Source organism: Hemiscyllium ocellatum, chromosome 12 (assembly GCF_020745735.1).
Source record: "Hemiscyllium ocellatum isolate sHemOce1 chromosome 12, sHemOce1.pat.X.cur, whole genome shotgun sequence".
Taxonomy (NCBI): Eukaryota; Metazoa; Chordata; class Chondrichthyes; order Orectolobiformes; family Hemiscylliidae; genus Hemiscyllium; species Hemiscyllium ocellatum.
This window is the reverse complement of record NC_083412.1, coordinates 65,269,985-65,289,699: the sequence shown is the minus strand read 5'-3', so window position 1 is coordinate 65,289,699 and position 19,715 is coordinate 65,269,985. Positions and strand designations below refer to the sequence as shown.

The window sequence follows — 19,715 nt, the reverse complement described above, 5'->3', positions numbered from 1 at the left end:
TAGAAAGCAATGCAAGAATCTTCGGAGAAAACTCAAAGTTATTTTCATAGCATTAATATTCTGTTTTATTTTCACATTTTCTATGTTTCCCTCCTTTTCACAAAATTATTACAGGCAAAATTGAAGCCATTCAGCCCATTGTACCTGTTCCAGCTTGATCACCTAGCACAAAACACCTGCCTATTCCCTATATCCCTGCACATTACTATCCAAATAACCATCCAATGCCCTCTTGAATGTCTCAATTAAACAACACTTTCCCAACAGTGCATTCCATACCCTAACAACACTGTGTGCAAATCGTTTTTTTTTCCAGATCACCCTTCCTTCCTTTTAAAATCATTTTTATTGTCAACGCCTATGCCACTCAGTGAAGTGGAAGATTCTGCTCATATATTCTTCTGGCTGGGAAATCTAGAACAAGGTTGGGTAGTTTCATGATCAAAAGACTGTTCATTTAAGTTTAGGATGAAGGGAAAATTTCTTCATTCAAAAGGGTTGAGAGAATCTTCATTTAAAAGGGTTCTAGCCTACAGGGTCATGGATACACCATTGTTGAACATACTTAAGGCAAAGGTAGGCAGATCTTTGGTGTCACAGACAATCAAGGGATATGGAGAGCAAGCTGGAAACCAACACTGAAGCACAAGTCAGCCTTGAACACAGCAAATCCTGCAGCAGACTCATATGGTTGTCTCCTGCTCCTACTTCTTATGCAAACAGGAAGGCAAAACAATTGGGAGGGAGATGGAAATGATTAGGAGACAACAAATGACTTCAGTTTTCAGATAAACCTCTTTCTCAACTGTAAACTTGGAACGATGGTCTCGATGGTTCCTTTAACGCCCACTGGTTACAACACAGAGACCACATTTTCCATTCAAGAGGTAGAAAAATTATTAGAACACATAACATTCATAAGCAACACAATTGGCTTAAAAGAAGTTTCGCTTTCAAAAAAAGGCTATTTCCAGAGGAGGACTGTGTCTATTTAAAACGTAAAGTGTTCCATTAATTTCTTAATTAGTTTAACTGTACAGAAAAATTGCAATAGACATAATGACTGCAGCAAAACAAAACTATACAACAGCATCTTGAATTGATTCAAAAAAAGTGTAATATACAATTAGGGCAACAGTAAGAAATCAATTACCAATTTAACAGAAAGCTAACATTTCATGGTATTAACATTGCAAACTACAATAGCTTCCTTACTTACTATATCTAAAATAGTATAAGTTAATGTTTACCTATCTGAAACTTACATACATTAACACTTGTTTCCCCATACAGGCTTATGATTGAAAGGCAGGATATTTCAGTTGAGGACTAACCACTGAATACCATCAGTCACTGTTTGATCAGCTGACAGGAAGCACACTTCACAACATGTTGGCTCAAGTCTAAAACATCTTTTACTGTTTTTTTAGAAATACCTTGATTGTAAGTTTTAATGTCAATCAGCCAAAATACCAATTAAAGTCTTTTTTTCAGGTAGTTTGTTTCCTTTTGTAGAATGATAGGAAACCAGCCAATCATGAAGCAGTTTCACACTTCTCACTAATCAACAGAGTTCCTATCCTGCACAAATAGTGAAAACTTAATTCATTCAACTGTAGAGTGCACAAAACCAGCAGCAAATCCAACAAATCCATTTCACAACTGAAGCAGAAGTATTCTAATAAATATCTTTCTGGCGAGATAGCCTAATATGTGAGAACAGTAGGATAGCTTAGAAATGTTCTATATAGAATAAAATCATGCCAAAATGACAAAAAGTTTTGGTTTGAATGATATACAGAGCTGGAAAATTTCAGGTTAAAATCAGGATCATATTGTAAATTACAACAAAGCATGGATACAGAGCTGAAGTTGAACAGTATTAATTATAAATCAATGCAAGAAACTTTAACTCACTGTGTGTCAAATAGCTCTCACATTCCTTTAACTGTTATGTTTAAAGACTTTTGGTCAATAACCAAGCAACACAAATGTAAGAACTTTGGTAAAAGAATCAGTGGGAGGTGAAACAAAGGTAATATTATTTATGTTGTGTGTCATTGTGATCAAGGATGCAAAGGCCAAGAGGTGTAGAATTAGGTTCAACAGGGAATTGGATATTCTTTAGAAACACAGAATTGATACAGCACAGAAAGAGGGCATGTAGCCTTTTACAAATATATACCCATCCTCCGCTCCCAGCACCTTCCCCTGCCACCGTAAGAGGTGTAAGACCTGCACCCAAATCTCCACCCTCACCTCCATCCAAGGCTCCAAAGGATCCTTCCACATTCAGCAGAGGTTTTCCTGCGCGTGCAAATACCTCATCTATTGTGTCCGTTACTCTCAACGTGATCTCCTCTACATTGGGGATACAGGATGCCAACTCATGGAACATTTCAGAGAACATCCCTGGGACACACGCACCAAACAACCCCACTGCCCTGCAGCTGACCACTTCAACTTTCCCTCCCACTCCACCAAGGACATGCAAATCCTGGGCCTTCTCCACTGCCAAATCCTAGCCAACCGATGCTTGAAGGAAGAAGACATCATTTTTCACTTTGAGACTCTTCAACCACACGGTATCAACATCGATTTCACTGGTTTCCTCAACTCCATTCCCCCCACCTCATCCAGATCCAACCCTCCAACTCGGTACCATCCTCTTGAACTGTCTCACCTGTCCTTCTTCCTTCCCACCTATCCACTCCACCCTTTTCTCTGACCTATCACCATCACCCCTCACCTGCATCCACCTACCACCTTCCCAGTTACCTAACCCCCAGCCCCACTCCTCCATTTATCTCTCAGCTCTTCCCCTTCCACAAACACCTCTGATGAAGGGGTTACGCCCAAAATGTCAATCCTCCTGTTCCTTGGATACTGCCTGACCTGCTGTGCTTTTCCAGCATCACCCTTTTCAATTCTGATCTCCAGCATCTACAGTCCTCACTTTCTCATAATTAAGTTCACTCTACCATTCAATAAAATTGGTGGCACATCAGTTTTTGTTCTGAAATTGACATTCTCATCCATCCTTGATAACCTCTGATTCTTTCATCTAACAAGAATCTATCTAAATTTGCCTTAAAAGTATTCAGTGACGCTGCTTCTACCATTTTCTAAGGATCAGAATTCCAAAATCGCACAACACTTCAGAGAAAAGAAAATTCTTCTCAACTTTAAACTGAAAGGGTGATTCTTAATTTTAAAACCGTAATCTCTAGTTCTGGACTGATCCCAGAGAAAACATTCTTTTCACGTCAACTTTGTCATGACCATTAAGGTTCATTAAATGTAAATCAATCATCCCTTGCTCTTCTCAACTTTCGTGAAAACAAGCCAGCCTGTCCAATTTCTCCTCACAAGACAATTCATTCAAGCTATAAATCTAGTAAACTTCTTCTGATCTGCCTTCAAAGATTAAATTTATAACAACTTGCTGTTCTTGCATACTAACCTTTTGTGACTCATGCACTGGAATGCCTAGTTCTCTCTGCTCTTCAGAATTCTATAGTTATTGATCACTTAACTAATACTTCAAAAGTAAAAATGGTATCATGGGGTAACATCAAGGTCACAGAATTAAATGGTTAGCTCTTACAAAGAGCTATCACATGATGGTCCAAATGGCATGTAAAATGATTAGTGTGTGGATACTGGAATGGGTACTCAGGACACCCAAAAGAAATCAATAATATCCTGGGGAACAGATTTATGTTGATGATATCACAAATTAACAAGATAAACCATGCATGGGTGCACAGTGGTTCAGTGGTTAGCACTGCTGCCTTACAGTGTCAGGCACCTGAATTCAATTCCATCCTAGGGTGACTGTCTATGTGGAGTTGGTACATCACCTGCATGGGTTTCCTCCAGGTGCTCCGGTTTCCTCCCACATTCCAAAGATGTGCAGGTTAGGTGTATATGCTATGGTAAATTGTCCACTGTGTCTAGGGATGTGCAGTCATGGGGAATGCAGACTTACAGGGACAGGGTAGGGACAGGTATGGGTTAGGTACTCTTCGGAAAGTCATTGTGCACTTGATGGATTGAATGGCCTGTTTCCACACCATAGGGGTTCTGTGAAAATTTTGAAATAAATAAGAATGAAAGGAAACCTTATTGAAATATACAAGATTTTTAGAGGTCTTGAGAGGATAGATGTGGAAAGGTAGTGAAGAACAGGGAAGAAAGTAGACCTCAGGATTATCACATTAACCACAATTTCTCTGAATGGCCTACTTCTGTTCCTCCCTCTAATGGTCATATGGTCTTAAGATAAAAGTAGTTTGGTCTATTTCAATTTCACTCATGCACTTACAAATTAACCATCCAATCCCAAAACAATTACAGTCCATGAACAGTGAAATATGACTTCATATCCTCGGTGCCTTTAGGCTCAAACAAAGAATTTAGAAAGAGATAGACAGGAACATTACTGGAATAAAATAAATGAAGAACAATATTTTCAGGTACAGGATAGTAAGGTACAAGAGGTTCAGAGTTGCCATGGTCAATTCTAGACAGCTATCACAATGCAATGAATTTCAAGGAACAGTGGTTAAAACTTGGACATCGGACTGACTTAAAGGACAGCTTGATCATGTAATGAGGACACTTTAAGAGATTATTTATCTGAAGATATTCAGCAAAATTGCAGTTATATTATAAACCTTTCAAATGTGTGGGATAGACAATAGACAATAGGTGCAGGGGTAGACCATTCTGCCCTTCGAGCCTGCACCATCATTCAATACGATCATGGCTGATCATCCTTAATCAGTATCCTGTTCCTGCTTATCTCCATAACCCTTGATTCCACAATCCTTGAAAGCTCTATCCAACTCTTTCTTAACTGAATCCAGAGACTGGGCCTCCACTGCCCTCTGGGGCAGAGCATTCCACACAGCCACCACTCTCTGGGTGAAGAAGTTTCTCCTCATCTCTGTCCTAAATGGTCTACCCCATATTTTTAAGCTGTGTCCTCTGGTTCGGCACTCACCCATCAGCAGAAACATGTTTGCTGCCTCCAGAATGTCCAATCCTTTAATAATCTTATATGTCTCAATCAGATCCCCTCTCAGTCTTCTAAACTCAAGGGTATACAAGCCCAGTCACTCCAGTCTTTCAGTGTAAGGTAATCCTGCCATTCCAGGAATTGACCTCGTGAACCTTCGCTGCACTCCCTCAATAGCCAGAATGTCTTTCCTCAAATTTGGAGACCAGAACTGCACACAGTACTCCAGTTTTGGTCTCACCAGGGCCCTGTACAACTGCAGAAGAACCTCTTTGCTTCTATACTCAATCCCTCTTGTTATGAAGGCCAGCATGCTATTAGCCTTCTTCACTACCTGCTGTACCTGCATGCTTACATTCATTGACCGGTGTACAAGAACACCCAGATCCCTCTGTACTGACCCTTTACCTAAATTGATTCCATTTAGGTAGTAATCTGCCTTCCTGTTCTTGCCACCAAAGTGGATAACCATACATTTATCCACATTAAACTGCATCTGCCATGCATCTGACCACTCACCTAACCTGTCCAGGTCACCCTGTAATCTCCTAACATCCTCATCACATTTCACCCTGTCACCCAGCTTAGTATCATCAGCAAATTTGCTAATGTTATTGCTAATACCATCTTCTATATCATTAACATATATTGTAAAAAGCTGCGGTCCCAGCACTGATCCCTGCGGTACGCCACTGGTCACTGCCTGCCATTCCGAAATTGTTTATCCAGAGTCGTTTATCACTACTCTGTGTTTCCTATCAGCCAACCAACTTTCAATCCAAGGAAGTACTTTGCCCCCAATACCAGGCACCCTAATTTTGCTCACGAACCTCCTATGTGGGACTTTATCAAAAGCTTTCTGAAAGTCCAGGTACACTACATCTACTGGATCTCAATCGTCCATCTTCAGAGTTACATCCTCAAAAAATTCCAGAAGATTAGTCAAGCATAATTTCCCCTTCATAAATCCATGCTGCCTCTGACCGATCCTGTTACTACTATCCAGATGTGTCGTAATTTTATCCTTTATAATAGACTCCAGGATCTTTCCCACCACTGAGGTTAGACTAACTGGTCTATAATTTCCTGCTTTTTCTCTCCCACCTTTCTTAAAAAGTGGTACAACATTAGCCACCCTCCAATCCGCAGGAATTGATCCCGAATCTATTGAACTCTGGAAAATAATCACCAATGCATCCATGATTTCTCGAGCCACCTCCTTCAGTACCCTGGGATGTTGACATCAGGCCCTGGGGACTTATCAACCTTCTGACCAACACCAATTCCTGGCAAATATAAATTCCCTTAAATTCAGATCCTTCAGCCACTGTTACCTCAGGGAGATTGCTTGTGTCTTCCCCAGTGAACACAGATCTGAAGTACCAATTCAATTCTTCTGCCACTTCTTTGTTCCTCGTAATATTAGATTAGACTTACAGTGTGGAAACAGGCCCTTCGGCCCAACAAGTCCACACCGACCCACCGAAGCGCAACCCACCCATACCCCTACATTTACCCCTTACCTAACACTACGGGCAATTTAGCTTGGCCGATTCACCTGACCCGCACATCTTTGTGACTGTGGGAGGAAACCGGAGCACCCGGAGGAAACCCACGCAGACACGGGGAGAACGTGCAAACTCCACACAGTCAGTCGCCTGAATCGGGAATTGAACCCGGGTCTACAGGCGCTGTGAGGCAGCAGTGCTAACCACTGTGCCACCGTGCCGCCCTAAATTCCCCTGTTTCTGTCTTCAAGGGCCCAATTTTAGTCTTAACCATTTTTTTTGCCTTTCACATACCTAAAAAAACTTTTACTATCCTCCTTTATATTATTGGCCAGTTTATCTTCATACCTCATTTTTTCTCTGCTTATTTCCTTCTTAGTAATCCTTTGTTGTTCTTTAAAAGCTTCCCAGTCCTCCGTTTTCCCACTTATCTTTGCTATGTTATACTTTTTCTCTTTTAACTTTATATGTTTCTTAACTTCCCTCGTCAGCCACGGCCACCCATGCCTCCTCCTAGGATCTTTCTTCCTTTTTGGAATGAACTGATCCTGCAACTTCTGCATTATACACAGAAATATCCGCCATTGTTCCTCCACTGTCATCCCTGCTAAGGTATTGCACCATTGAACTTTGGCCAGCTCCTCCCTCATAGCTCCATAGTTCCCTTTATTCAACAGAAGTATTGTCACTTCCGATTGTACCCTCTCCCTCTCAAATTGCAGATTGAAGCTTATTGTATTATGGTCACTACTTCCCAATGGCTCCTTCACTTCGAGGTCCCTGATCAAATTCGGTTCGTTGCACAACACCAGATCCAGAATTGCCTTCTCCCTGGTCGGCTCCAGCACCAACTGTTCTAAGAATCCATCTCTGAGGCACTCCACAAAGTCTCTTTCTTGATACCATCCTGATTCTCCCAGTCTACCTGCATGTTGAAATCCCCCATAACAACAGTAGTAACATCTTTGCGACAGGCCAATTTCAGCTCCTGATTCAACTTACATCCGACATCCAGACTACTGTTTGGGGGCCTGTAGATAACTCCCAAGAGGGTTTTTTTACCCTTAGCATTTCTGAGCTCTATCCACACTGACTCTACATCCCCTGATTCTAGGTCCCACCGCGCAAGGGACTGAATATCATCCCTCATCAATATGGCCACCCCACCCCCTCTGCCCATCAGTCTGTCCTTACGATAGCACATGTAGCCTTGAATATTCATTTCCCAGGCCCTGTCCACTTGAAGCCACATCTCAGTTATCCCAACAATATCATATCTGCCAATTTCCAAAAGAGCCTCAAGCTCATCCATCTTAATTCTAATGCTTCGTGCATTCATGTATCGTATTTTTAATTTATTACTGCCCTCACCCTTCCCATCAACTCCTATTTCACTCAACCTTACAGCATGATATCTTTCTGAGTGTTCTGCCTCATTGATATAGTTGTCTTTCTTGACTTCCCTTGTTCTAACTTTCCCTTCAATTTCCTTCTTAAACATCCAGTTTGTCCCCTCCCCCCCATGATTGATCTAAAGAAATGGTACAGATCAATCTGTATGTTCAAAATTACACACTTAAGTCTATCACTCACGCCAAACTTTACAGTAACTAAATGAATGTGTCCTTAGACATTCAGAATATGTCATCTGTTCTATTCACAAAGCAACAGCAATCAAGTGAGCTGCATTCCCAAGAGAGTAATAATTAGCCTAAACTATCACCATATGTAAGAACATAAGATGTACAGCAGGAATACAGCATGTGACATCTTGAGTCTGGTCCACCATTTAATATGATCAGCTTCAATTTCACTTACTTGCCTGCTCCATACATGCCTAATTTCCTAAGAGACCAAATATTGTTCTCAGCCTTAGTCTAATTTCAGTCCTTCAAGCTTCATCTTCAATACTTTTGCTCTGAAGATACTAATTGTTTACATTCCTCATTCATATTAGGCCCTGAATTGCCTTCTATTTCTGATGTGTAACTTAGGTCTTCTATTGTGAAGCTAGACACAAGATATTTGTTCAATATCTATGCCAGTTCTGCATTCCTTACAATAATTTATCTATGTCTGCATCTAGAGTCAACATTTACTTGAGCAACTCTCTTCCTTTTTAAATGCTTGTAAATTTTGTTCTGATATTCCTGGTTAGTTTACTGTCGTTCTATTTTTTCCATTTCATCTACTTATTGTTGAACCTCGTAAGTTTCTAAAACACTCCTAATCATTAGATTTAAATTATTATTTGCAATGTAACAAGCCTATAATTTTAATCCAAAATTTCCTTAATAAAGCATCAATTGATCTTTCGTGTGCATATTTTTGTTGAACTTGCATTTGAAGTAAACAAGTGTGGTGAAGTGCAAACTATGGTGAAGGTTGATGATGACGATCAATATATTCTCTGTTCCTACTGATTCAGCTGGAGATTTCAATCAGAGTAAGCCTATTTTCCAATGAAGAATATGAAAGTACATGGCTTACATAATATACCATTGAAACTCAGTGGAAAGAGTAAGGTGATATTTGAATAGGAAGCTTTAGCTGGTTCCAGCCGGTTTATAGAATGTTTTCTCTTCATCTTCTTTGTTTCTGTCTTCCTGGTTACAGTGGCTAGTTTGCTTTTGGACATAACCTTTTTCTTGGTCTTTCATGGTTTGCAGGAGCTCCCTTTAAATGCCAATGCTCGATATCAAATATCTTAAAGTATCTGCAGTTTTTATTTTTCTGAGGTTCACTGAGAGATATTGTAAAGCTCTCCCCCTGGATACTCAGAACATTAGAAGATTTTCTGGAGTCCCCCAGTGCCTTCTGAGTGGGACTGTATTTACCTAAGTCTTATGTGTCTTGTTGTATTTGTTCTTTCCTGCATATCAAACTGTTCGTGGTTATGGTTTTCTGCATATCTCAGTGTGGAAACAGGCCCTTCAGCCGAACAAGTCCACACCGAGACCCATTCCCCTACATTTACCCTGACTAATGAACATTATGGGCAATTTAGCACGGCCAATTCACCTAATCTGCACATGTTTGTGACAGTGGGATGAAACTGGAACACCCGGTGGAAACCCATGCAGACACAGGGAGAATGTGCAAACTCCACACAGTCGCCTGAGGCTGGAATCGAACCTGGGTCCCTGCCACCGTGAGGCAGCAGTGCTAACCACTGAGTCATCATGCCGTCCATGTCGAGGAGTCAGCAATCGACTCTTCCTTCTTCTTTCGAAAGATGACTGATGTTACACTCACTTAGAATGAGAATGTATCTTATATTTTCCTTAAAGCTTGCATTCATATGCATTTTTTTCTATTGGAGTTACACTGTATACATAAAAGGATGAAATAAAAGCACTGCCATGCTATGTATTGTTGATATTGTTAATGATGTTGTTAGTTGAATGAATACTTCATGCATACAATCAGTGTAGCCCTTCACCTTATGAAAGTCATCAATGTGGCAAAATCACAGTTGATGCTGTTGTTGAATCAACATTCTTGAATATTGCAGGAAGGCTTCATTTACCTCCCTAACAGAAAACTGGACAGATAATCAATGAGTGAATCCAATTAGGTCTCCTAAATTGAGGGAAAATGTGAACTGCACTGTCACCAATTGTGAATATTGGTGTTTGACTGTCCATGAAAACTTTGGTGTATTGTGAAACTGTTCACTTGAGTCTGAGCTTTATTCCTCTGTTAGTCATTAACATAAATTAAACTGCATTTATTTCAATGCAAGGGGCCTAACAGGGAAGGCAGATGAACTCAGGGCATGGTTACGAACATGGGACTGGGATATCATAGCAATTACGGAAACATGGCTCAGGGATGGGCAGGACTGGCAGCTTAATGTTCCAGGATACAAATGCTACAGGAAGAATAGAAAGGGAGGCAAGAGAGGATGGGGAGTGGCATTTTTGATAAGGATAGCATTACAGCTGTGCTGAGGGTGGATATTCCTGGAAATACATCCAGGGAAGTTATTTAGGTGGAACTGAGAAATAAGAAAGGGATGATCACCTTATTGGGATTGTATTATAGACCTCCATGGGGGAGGGTTGTTTTTCAAACTGGAGGCCTGTGACCAGTGGAGTGCCACAAGGATCGGTGCTGGGCCTTCTACATTTTGTCATTTACATAAATGATTTGGATGTGAGCATAAGAGGTACAGTTGGTAAGTTTGCAGATGACACCAAAATTGGAGGTGTAGTGGACCTCAGATTACAACAAGATTTGGACCAGATGGGCCAATAGGCTGAGAAGTGGCAGATGGAGTTTAATTCAGATAAATGCGAGGTGCTGCATTTTGGGAAAGCAAATCTTAGGACTTAGACACTTAATGGTATGCTCCTAGGGAGTGTTGCTGAACAAAGAGACCTTGGAGTGCAGATTCATAGCTCCTTGAAAGTGGAGTCGCAGGTAGATAGGATAGTGAAGAAGGCATTTGGTATGCTTTCCTTTATTGGTCAGAGTATTGAGTACAGGAGTTGGGAGGTCATGTTGCAGCTGTACAGGACATTGGTTAGGCCACTGTTGGAATATTGCATGCAATTCTGGTCTCCTTCCTATCGGAAAGATGTTATGAAACTTGAAAGGGTTCAGAAAAGATTTAGAAGGATGTTGCCAGGGTTGGAGGATCTGAGCTACAGGGAGAGGCTGAACAGGCTGGGGCTGTATTCCCTGAAGCGTCGGAGGCTGAGGGGTGGCTTTATAGAGGTTTACAAAATTATGAGGGGCATGGATAGGATAAATAGACAAAGTCTTTTCCCTGGGGTCGGGGAGTCCAGAACTGGAGGGCATAGGTTTAGAGTGAGAGGGGAAAGATATTACTTCCGAATTTGTGTTCAAGGCTCACTTTTAATTTTAACGTTTGCATACACACCCTATATAATTTTGCAACAACTACAGTTCACAAACAGAAGATAAAAAATACATCACAACTTTCTGTTTTCTTAGCACACTATAAAATACATTGATTCCCAATGTATGATTGTGCTTTTTGATGACATTTTCTGGCTTTCAGCTTAATTTGGTAAAGCCAAGTGGTACACAAGGAACAAATGACTGAAGTGAACATTATTACAATTATAAATTTAATATCAGAGGAACTTCCTCTTTATGCATTGAAGCATGAAGCATCACATGATCTTTTATGGTTTGTTTGCAAATGAGGTTGAAAATTGATATTTATGGCACTCATTTTTCAGTTATCAAATGGCAACATTGACATTTTAGCAATAAGATAGTCTGTGCTAATCTGTCCTTCTGCTAAACTTATGAAGCCCCTTTCTTTTCAGGTGCCTCATGGCAATTCCCTGAAACAGGTGTTAGGTCTCTGAAATATGAGGTCCCTGAAAGCAGAAGGGAGAGAGAAAATTGACAGCTGAACACCTGATGGCTTGATGTCAATCATTGGGAAATTACTAGAACCTATTATAAATGATGTGTTAACAAGACAGTTATAAAAAAATTTGATGTACATATGAAGGGGAAATCATGTTTGACAAACCTGTTGGAGTTTTTTGAGGATTTTACCAGCAGAGTAGATAAGGGGGACCAGTGGATATGGTGCATTTGCATTTTCAGGGGACTTTTGAAAAGGTCCCATACAGAAGGTTCATAAACAAAATTTGAGCCCATCAGATAGGGGATTATGAAGGCATTGATTAATGAATAGATGACAGAAATGAAACAGGAGGAACAAATGAGTCATTCTCAGTTTGACAGGCTGTGACTAATGGGGACAGCAAAGATCAATGCATGTTTACAATCTATATTATCAATAATGTGGATGTAGAGACCAAAAATAATATTTCTAAGTTTGTGGATGACACAAAACCAAGTGGAAATATGTGTTATCTACTATGTTAAGAGGAAGAGAGTTTCAGAATACTTTTAAAACAGTGAGAGGTTGGTGTTGAGGTCCAAAGGAATCTTTGTCTTTTTGTTCACAAATCACTGAAAACTAATGTGCAGATGCAACGAACAATTAGGAAGGTAAATGGTGTGTTCGCCTTTATCACAAGAGAATGTGATGATCAATGATTTCCTGCTTCGATTGTACTTTGGAAAGAGCACACCCTGAGTGATGCAGGCAGTCTGGTCACTGAAGAATCAGAAGGATTTCGTTCCACAGGCCAAGTAAAGTGTATGTTTGCCAGACGTATTGATGGGATGGTGGGACTGGGGCAGGGATGAAAATTATAGACCCCCGTGACGCTCCTGTCTAGGGCACCTGTCCCTATCCCCAAACACAGCGGACTCTTCAGAGCTCTGGGTCACAATTATGCTCCAAATCCTGGGCAGGGCTGTCGTATGAAAAGAGTTTAAGGAGCTTAGGTCTACACTTGTTCGAGTTTAAAAGAATGAGAGATGATTTCATCAAAATTCTTAGAGGACTAGGCAGAGTAGATGGCGTGAAGATATTTTCCTTGGCTGCTGGGACAAGACCAATGGAAAGATCCTCAGAACAAACGGCGGGCCATTTATGACTGAGATAAGAAGTTTCTTCAGTCAGTGGATAGTGAATTTTTGGAATTCTCTACCCCCCTAGAGTTATGTTCAAGGTGCAAACTGCTAACAACATAGATAGAAATGATATCAAGGGATTAATGTATATAGAAATGACACTGAGGTAGAAGATCAGCCCATGAACTTGAATGGTGAAGTAGGATCAAGAGTCTGATGGCCTACTCGTATGACCAACATTCCCTCTAATCGCACAGCCACTCTAAGGTTCAGTACATTTAAAAATAGAAACATAGAAGATAGGAGCAGGAGCAGGATGTTCAACCCCACGAACCTACTCTGCAATTCAATATGATCATGACTGATCATCAAGCTCAATACCCTAATCCCATCTTTCCTCATGTCCCTTGATCCCTTTACCCACAAGAGCAATTCACCTTTCTTCTAAAAATTTTCATCTCAACCATTTTCTATGGTAGCGAATTCCATAGCTCACCATTCCCTGGGTGAAGAAATTTCTCCCCGTCTCACTCCTAAACATTTAGCCCTTATCCTGAAACTATGACCACTGGTTCTGGACTCCCCCATCATCTGGAATATCGTCCTGCATCTAATCTATCCAATCATGTAAGAATTTTATCGGTTTCTATGAGACTCCCAAATCCAGCTCTTCTAAAGTCCAGTGAATCCTAACCGACTCAATCTCTCTTCATACACCAGTCCTGTAATTCCAGGAATCCATTTGGTTAACCTTTGCTCCACTCCCTACACAGCAAAAACATCTTTCCTCAGATGAGGAGACTAAAACTTCATACGACATTCTAGGTGTGGCCTCACCAACACCCTGTAAAACTGTAGTAAGACATTCTTGTTCCTGTACTCAAATCCTCTTTCTTTGAAGGCCAACATACAGTTTACCTCTTTACTGCCTGTTGCACCTACTTGCAGCAACTGGTGCATGAGGACACCCTTGGCTCATTGCACATCCCCCCCTCCAAATTTACAGCCAGTCAAATAATCTCCTTTCCTACTTTTGCTACCAAAGTGGATAACTTCACATATATCTGCATTATACAGCGTCTGCCACATATTTACCCACTCATTCAACCTTTTCAAATCACACTGCAACATTTCTGTATCTGCCTCACAGCTCACCCTTCCACAAGCTTTGTGCCATCTGCAAATTTGGAGATATTACATTTAGTTCCCTCACCTAAATCATTAACATATATTGTGAATAGCTGGGGTCCAATCCCTGCATTACCACACTAGTCATTCAGAAAAAAAATCCATTTATTCCTACTCTTTGGTTTCTGTTTCTGACCAATTTTCTCTCCATCTCAATACACTGCCCTCAGTCTTAGCAGAATCAGACACAGTCAGTGCATTTCCGGTTCTGGAGGTCGCTGCCACTCATGGACTTTACAGGCCCATTCAGCCAGAAGAAAGGCTAGGGGGAATGTTGTCTACAATCCAATTGGCCAGATAGCCATTGAGAATTCCTAATGAGAAACTTGTAGGGTCATAGAGTCACACAGTCCTAATCACAGATACAGGCCCTTCGGCCCAAATTGGTCCATATTAATCAAAATGTCCATCCATGTTAACCCCATTTCCCTGCACTTGGCTCATATACTTCTAAGGAAAGGCTTTCCTGATGGAGGGCCTTTGCCCAAAACATCAATTTTCCTGTTCCTTGGATGCTGCCTGACCTGCTGTGCTTTTCCAGAACCACACTCTCAACTCTAATCTCCAGCATCTGCAGTCCTCACTTTCGCCATATATACTTCTAAACATTTCCTACCCATGTATTTGTCCAAATGCCTTTTAAAAGTTGTTAAAGTAACTGCCTCAATCACTTCTGCTGGCAGCTCATTCCATATGCATACCACCCTCTGTGTAAAAAAGTTGCCCTTCAGGTTCACATTTATTCTTTTGCCTCTTATCATAAATTGATGCCCTCTAGTCCTTGATTCCCCAACTCCAGGAAAAAGACTGAGTGCATTCACCCTATCCATGCCCCTCATGATCTTATACACCTCTATAAGAACCCCCCTCAGCCTCCTACACTCTAAAGAAAACTGTCCTAGCCTGACCAACCTCTGTATATAACTCGGTCTCTTCAGTCCTAGCAATAGCCTTGTAAATTTCTTCTGCATGCTTTCTAGTTTAAAAACATCCTTCCTATAACAAGGTGACCAAAACTCCAAGTGTATTAGTGATGAGTAAGATCGGCTCAGGTTCAGACCAAAATCAACTCCTTGATTTCCACAGTACTTCAATGTCATGTTTCACAGTAACTATAAGACATAATGATAAAGTTACCATTGAGAGCCTAATTTCAAGAGAATAATTGGCTCATCATAAGTTCTTTGTTGTCCCTAAAGTTGATTTCAAAATGGCCCTGCAAAATGCCTAATATTATGCATGAGATAATTCATTTTTCCTAAATGTGCAGTATCTTTAATTATGTTAGAAGGTACTGACAAATCTGTTTTCTGTGAATAAAATAATAAGTCACTGAAACAACACAGGCAATGTTGACAATGGAAGTCAGAAAATCATTTCTGTGTCATATATAGAAGACAAATGTAGCTCTGTCAAATACAAGTTCAATATCATTCATTGATAAGGCTGTCTGTATGGAGTTTTCATATGCTCCCTGTGTCTATGTGGATATCCTCCCACAGTCCAGAGATGTGCAGGTCAGGTGGTTTGACCATGGGAAATGCAAGGTTACAGAGCTAGGAGAGGGGACAGGCTGCTCTTCGGAGGGTTGGTGTGGACCCGATGGGCAAAATGGCCTGCTCCACACTGTAGGGATTCCATGATTTTATGATAATATGATTTTTTAAAAAACTAATTATCAAGAAAGGTACTGGTCTTCATAGTTTAAATCTCTCTCATTTATCTTATTAAAAGCAGCTACCTCACTCTAAGAATTCATTAAAAAATTGACCTTTTCTACCATTTACCATCCTTATCTTCTTTTGTGGCTGTAGTATATATTAGTTTTAGCTACATTTATAGATTCACTTTTATCAATTATATAATGAATAATACTGAAGCTGAAAAAATAATCCAAAACATTATTACTGAGATTGCTGCACCAACTCAGTGTTAAATTCCCAGTGGATTCTGTGTGTAATTTCAAATTTGCTACAGTTTAAGGCTCATAGAATAAAATGTATTAATCCTTATACAAATCTCCAGGACGGCTAGCATGGGCTTGATGGGGTGAATGGCTTTTTGCTACACTGTTATGATTTGATGAATCATAGCACACATAACACCTCCTGATTTTTCTGACAAGTATTTTTTTAATGTTTTGATAATGAATGAACTATGTGTGCATTTATATATAAAGGCTTCCTTCATTCCAGCTGAAATGTTTGGTACTCCACCCCAGTAAATTTTAAAGAACTAACATTTTCCTGAAATGTTATGCATCCTAATGAGGCTATTTACACTGCTACAAAAGTCAGAAAACTATAAATGGTTTAGAGAAGAAAGAAAAAAATCTTTATTAGAACAGTAATATTTGTCTTTTATTTTCTGAGGACAGCAACAAACTGCAAATCAGTTCCATAGGCACCAGAAGCCTCTTCCAAGTGGTTATTAGCTTGTATATCTAGCCAATAAGCTATTCATCAAGGAGAAGCTTTTTACACAGTATCCACATTTGCTAGAGAGGAGTCAATCTCTAAAAATCAGAAAAGGGAACCCTAGTTGATACTAGTCTCCCTCTGCTGACCCTGAAATAAGCAAGCTCAGCACAGATCAAAGAATGAATCTCACACTGTTTTAATTTGTTAGCCGTAGGAACTCACTAACAATACTATGGGTGTTCCTGCACCACTTTGAGAAAGCAGTCCCTCGCCACCTTCTCAAGGGCAATTAAGGATGGGCACCTCGCCTCACCAGTGATGCCCACATCCTGTGAACAAACAAATAACAAGTACCAGCCCATCTGTTGTTTTTTTGAGCTAATAAAACTCATGAAAATAGCAGAATTTACAATAAAAGTGAATCCACATTTGCTGTAGTTTTGTACAGTATTCTACAGCAGCAAAGTACAGGATTCTTTAACCCTTCCCCAGCATCAGACTAATGTTATCATTGTCTGAATTATGTAACGAAAGGCCTCATTACTAAGCATTTCACTGGACACTTTAGCTATACAGAAATTTATAACTTTTCACACCCTTAGTGCCAAAAAGGAAAGTATACCTCGGGATATCCCACTTTAAAGACAGGTGCAGAAATAGAGCTCATTTAAAGCGTATGGATCACACGTACTGCTAAGACACTCAATGCTGATGGGTTGTTGCAATATTGTGATAAATAAGGATACTGTACATTGTACATTGGATGTCAATTTTCGCAGCAAAACATTATCATTTTCATTTCTGTAAACGAAAACAAACTATTCCTTCATTTACCTTTACGTGAATTTATTTTCCAATTACTGCTCAATATTAATGAGTTTCTATTTCAAGCTATTTCAACGTATTTTTGGATAAAGTGGCAGGTCATAGGCACCATTTAATACCTGGATACACTGACTAATCTCCATGGCTCGGATCTGTAGTTCATACATTTAATTATTTATTTTAATTGGGGGGTTCAATTCAAAATGCGACAAAGAAAATTGCAAAACTTCCCGCTGAAGACAGAGGATTTATGATTCTTAACTTCTCGCTCGATCTTAACTTCGGTATGTTGAGAAAAGATTCACCGAAGTTGCACTCGATATTTACATTTATCGATGTCAATTAGCTGCTTCTCCCTATTAAAACTTTATTGTAAACCACAGTCTAATCTGTAACTTCCACACACAGCAGTTTCAAGCTAAAACAACGGTTTGCAGTGTGAATACAGTTGCCACAAACTCTATGCTCTTTTAACACGAGTACATATGTTGACATGAACAAGTCAAGTGGGGTGGACAGGAGATTGAAGAAGCATGAAGAGAGAGTTCCCGAGCATTGGAAAGTGACACATCTCGATAAAGGCGATCTGTAATGTAGCTGCCAAGTTCACCTTACCTCCATTTTCTCCAGGAGTCCTGGCCAGCAAGTTATTTGTGTGTAACTGATCCGAGAGAGATAGCCGTTGTGTTCTCTGTTCTCAGATCACAAAGTCATGCACTGGAATAACACACATGCTACCCAGTCTCTCAGCTTCACACATCCCGATGACACAACTCTGTGGTCAGAGGCTGATCAGGACCCAGCAAAGTCTACCATTAGAAACGGAGGGGTGGAGGGTGGTTAAACGTCTAAAAGCGGAGCAAACTACAAATGGATTGGTTCTGTTTAGATTCCCCGAATGGTCAAAGTTTATATGGTCTTTGTAATAATATGACCCAAAGCTTTAATCTCAATCGGTCGACCGCACAGTGATTTAACCAGTTAGTTCCCTTCCTGGAGTAGATAGAGAGCTGTTGTTCTCCCACAAACAGCGTGTACATGTCAGATTCTTTCCGAGGCGTTCCTCATCGCTGCAGACTGAAAACACTGGCCCCGATTTAAGCTTTTGGGTCAAAAAAGTTTCTCCCAACAGTTGCAATCCACGCGGTGGTAATGAACATTTCAAGTAAATACAATCAAAAGTTTGTGTAGTTTTTTTGACATTTCGAGAAAACGTGCTAAAATGTTTTCAACTTTCCCTGAAAATATTAACTGCATGCACAAACCACTGGATCAACGATAAATAACCTTTTAATGTTATTATTTATATTTGTTTGAAATATTTTATTCGTATTTTAAAGTCAATTTGATGTGTGTGTTTTTGCATTTGTTGTTTATATTTTAAAAATTTAAACATATTAAACATTATAATATTTGGTGTCAGAACTTTTTCTTAAAGTTTAATTCCTATAAATGGTATTTCTGAGCACTTCCTCTTTTTCATTTTGACATGAGAAGGTCGGTTGTGTTTTTTTCTGTTGGCAGGAAGCCATTGAACGGAAACCAGCCAGCTTTCAGGCAAGTGAAGGAAATGCGCTGTAATGAAGATAACAATCAGCAAATTGAAATGACCCATACGCAGGGCTGTCAGACTACAGCCACTACTAAAAGGGTACAGCCTACCACAGGATATCACGGACAGGATTATAGAGATTCATAAGAAAAGGTCGTTGGAAAATGAGGCGGGAAGATATTAATGCAAACTCAGGAACGTGGGGCCAATCCGACGAAAACATAAATCTTGAGTCCGTAGACTTTTTGCCCAGTGTTGCTATGGGTGGATTTTGAGCTGAATCTTGGTTCTTGTCAGATTGCGTTGATGCGGTGCTAAAGGAAGGTATCCCCACTTAGTGACAGGTTAGGTTTTTTCCCACAATTATATTGGCCTCAGCTCATTGCATACTCAGTGCAGGTGAAATGCCAAGTGTTATGACCGCCAAGTTTAGTTCCTCCTCCAAGGACCTTCTGGGTACCAACAACTGGGTTTAAAAGGCTCTCGAACAGCACCTCACTGCCTATAACTCAGGAGCATCACTCAATCTCCAGACATCATTCCCAGCTGGATATGTCTGAGGCCCAGCAAAAAGTTTCACCATGTTTTAGCTACATGCCTAAAGGTTCTCCTGTAGGCTATCCAGGAGAAAAGGGCAGCACGGTGGCTCAGTGGTTAGCACTGCTGCCTCACAACGCCAGGGCCCCAGGTTCGATTCCAGCCTTAGTTGACTGTTTGTGTGGAGA

The 19,715-nt window shown here is 40.3% G+C and overlaps 1 protein-coding gene across 1 annotated transcript in view; it reads right to left on the bottom strand.

Moving 5' to 3' along the window:
* Positions 1–18,395, bottom strand: part of zgc:153184 (uncharacterized protein LOC751652 homolog) — a 69,517-nt gene extending 51,122 nt beyond the window's left edge. Inside the window, exon 1 of the mRNA XM_060833617.1 lies at positions 18,054–18,395. Coding sequence (XP_060689600.1) covers positions 18,054–18,059 — 6 coding nt within the window. The 5' untranslated portion in view covers positions 18,060–18,395. The remainder of the gene's footprint in view (positions 1–18,053) is intronic.
* Positions 18,396–19,715: the final 1,320 nt, after the last annotated feature.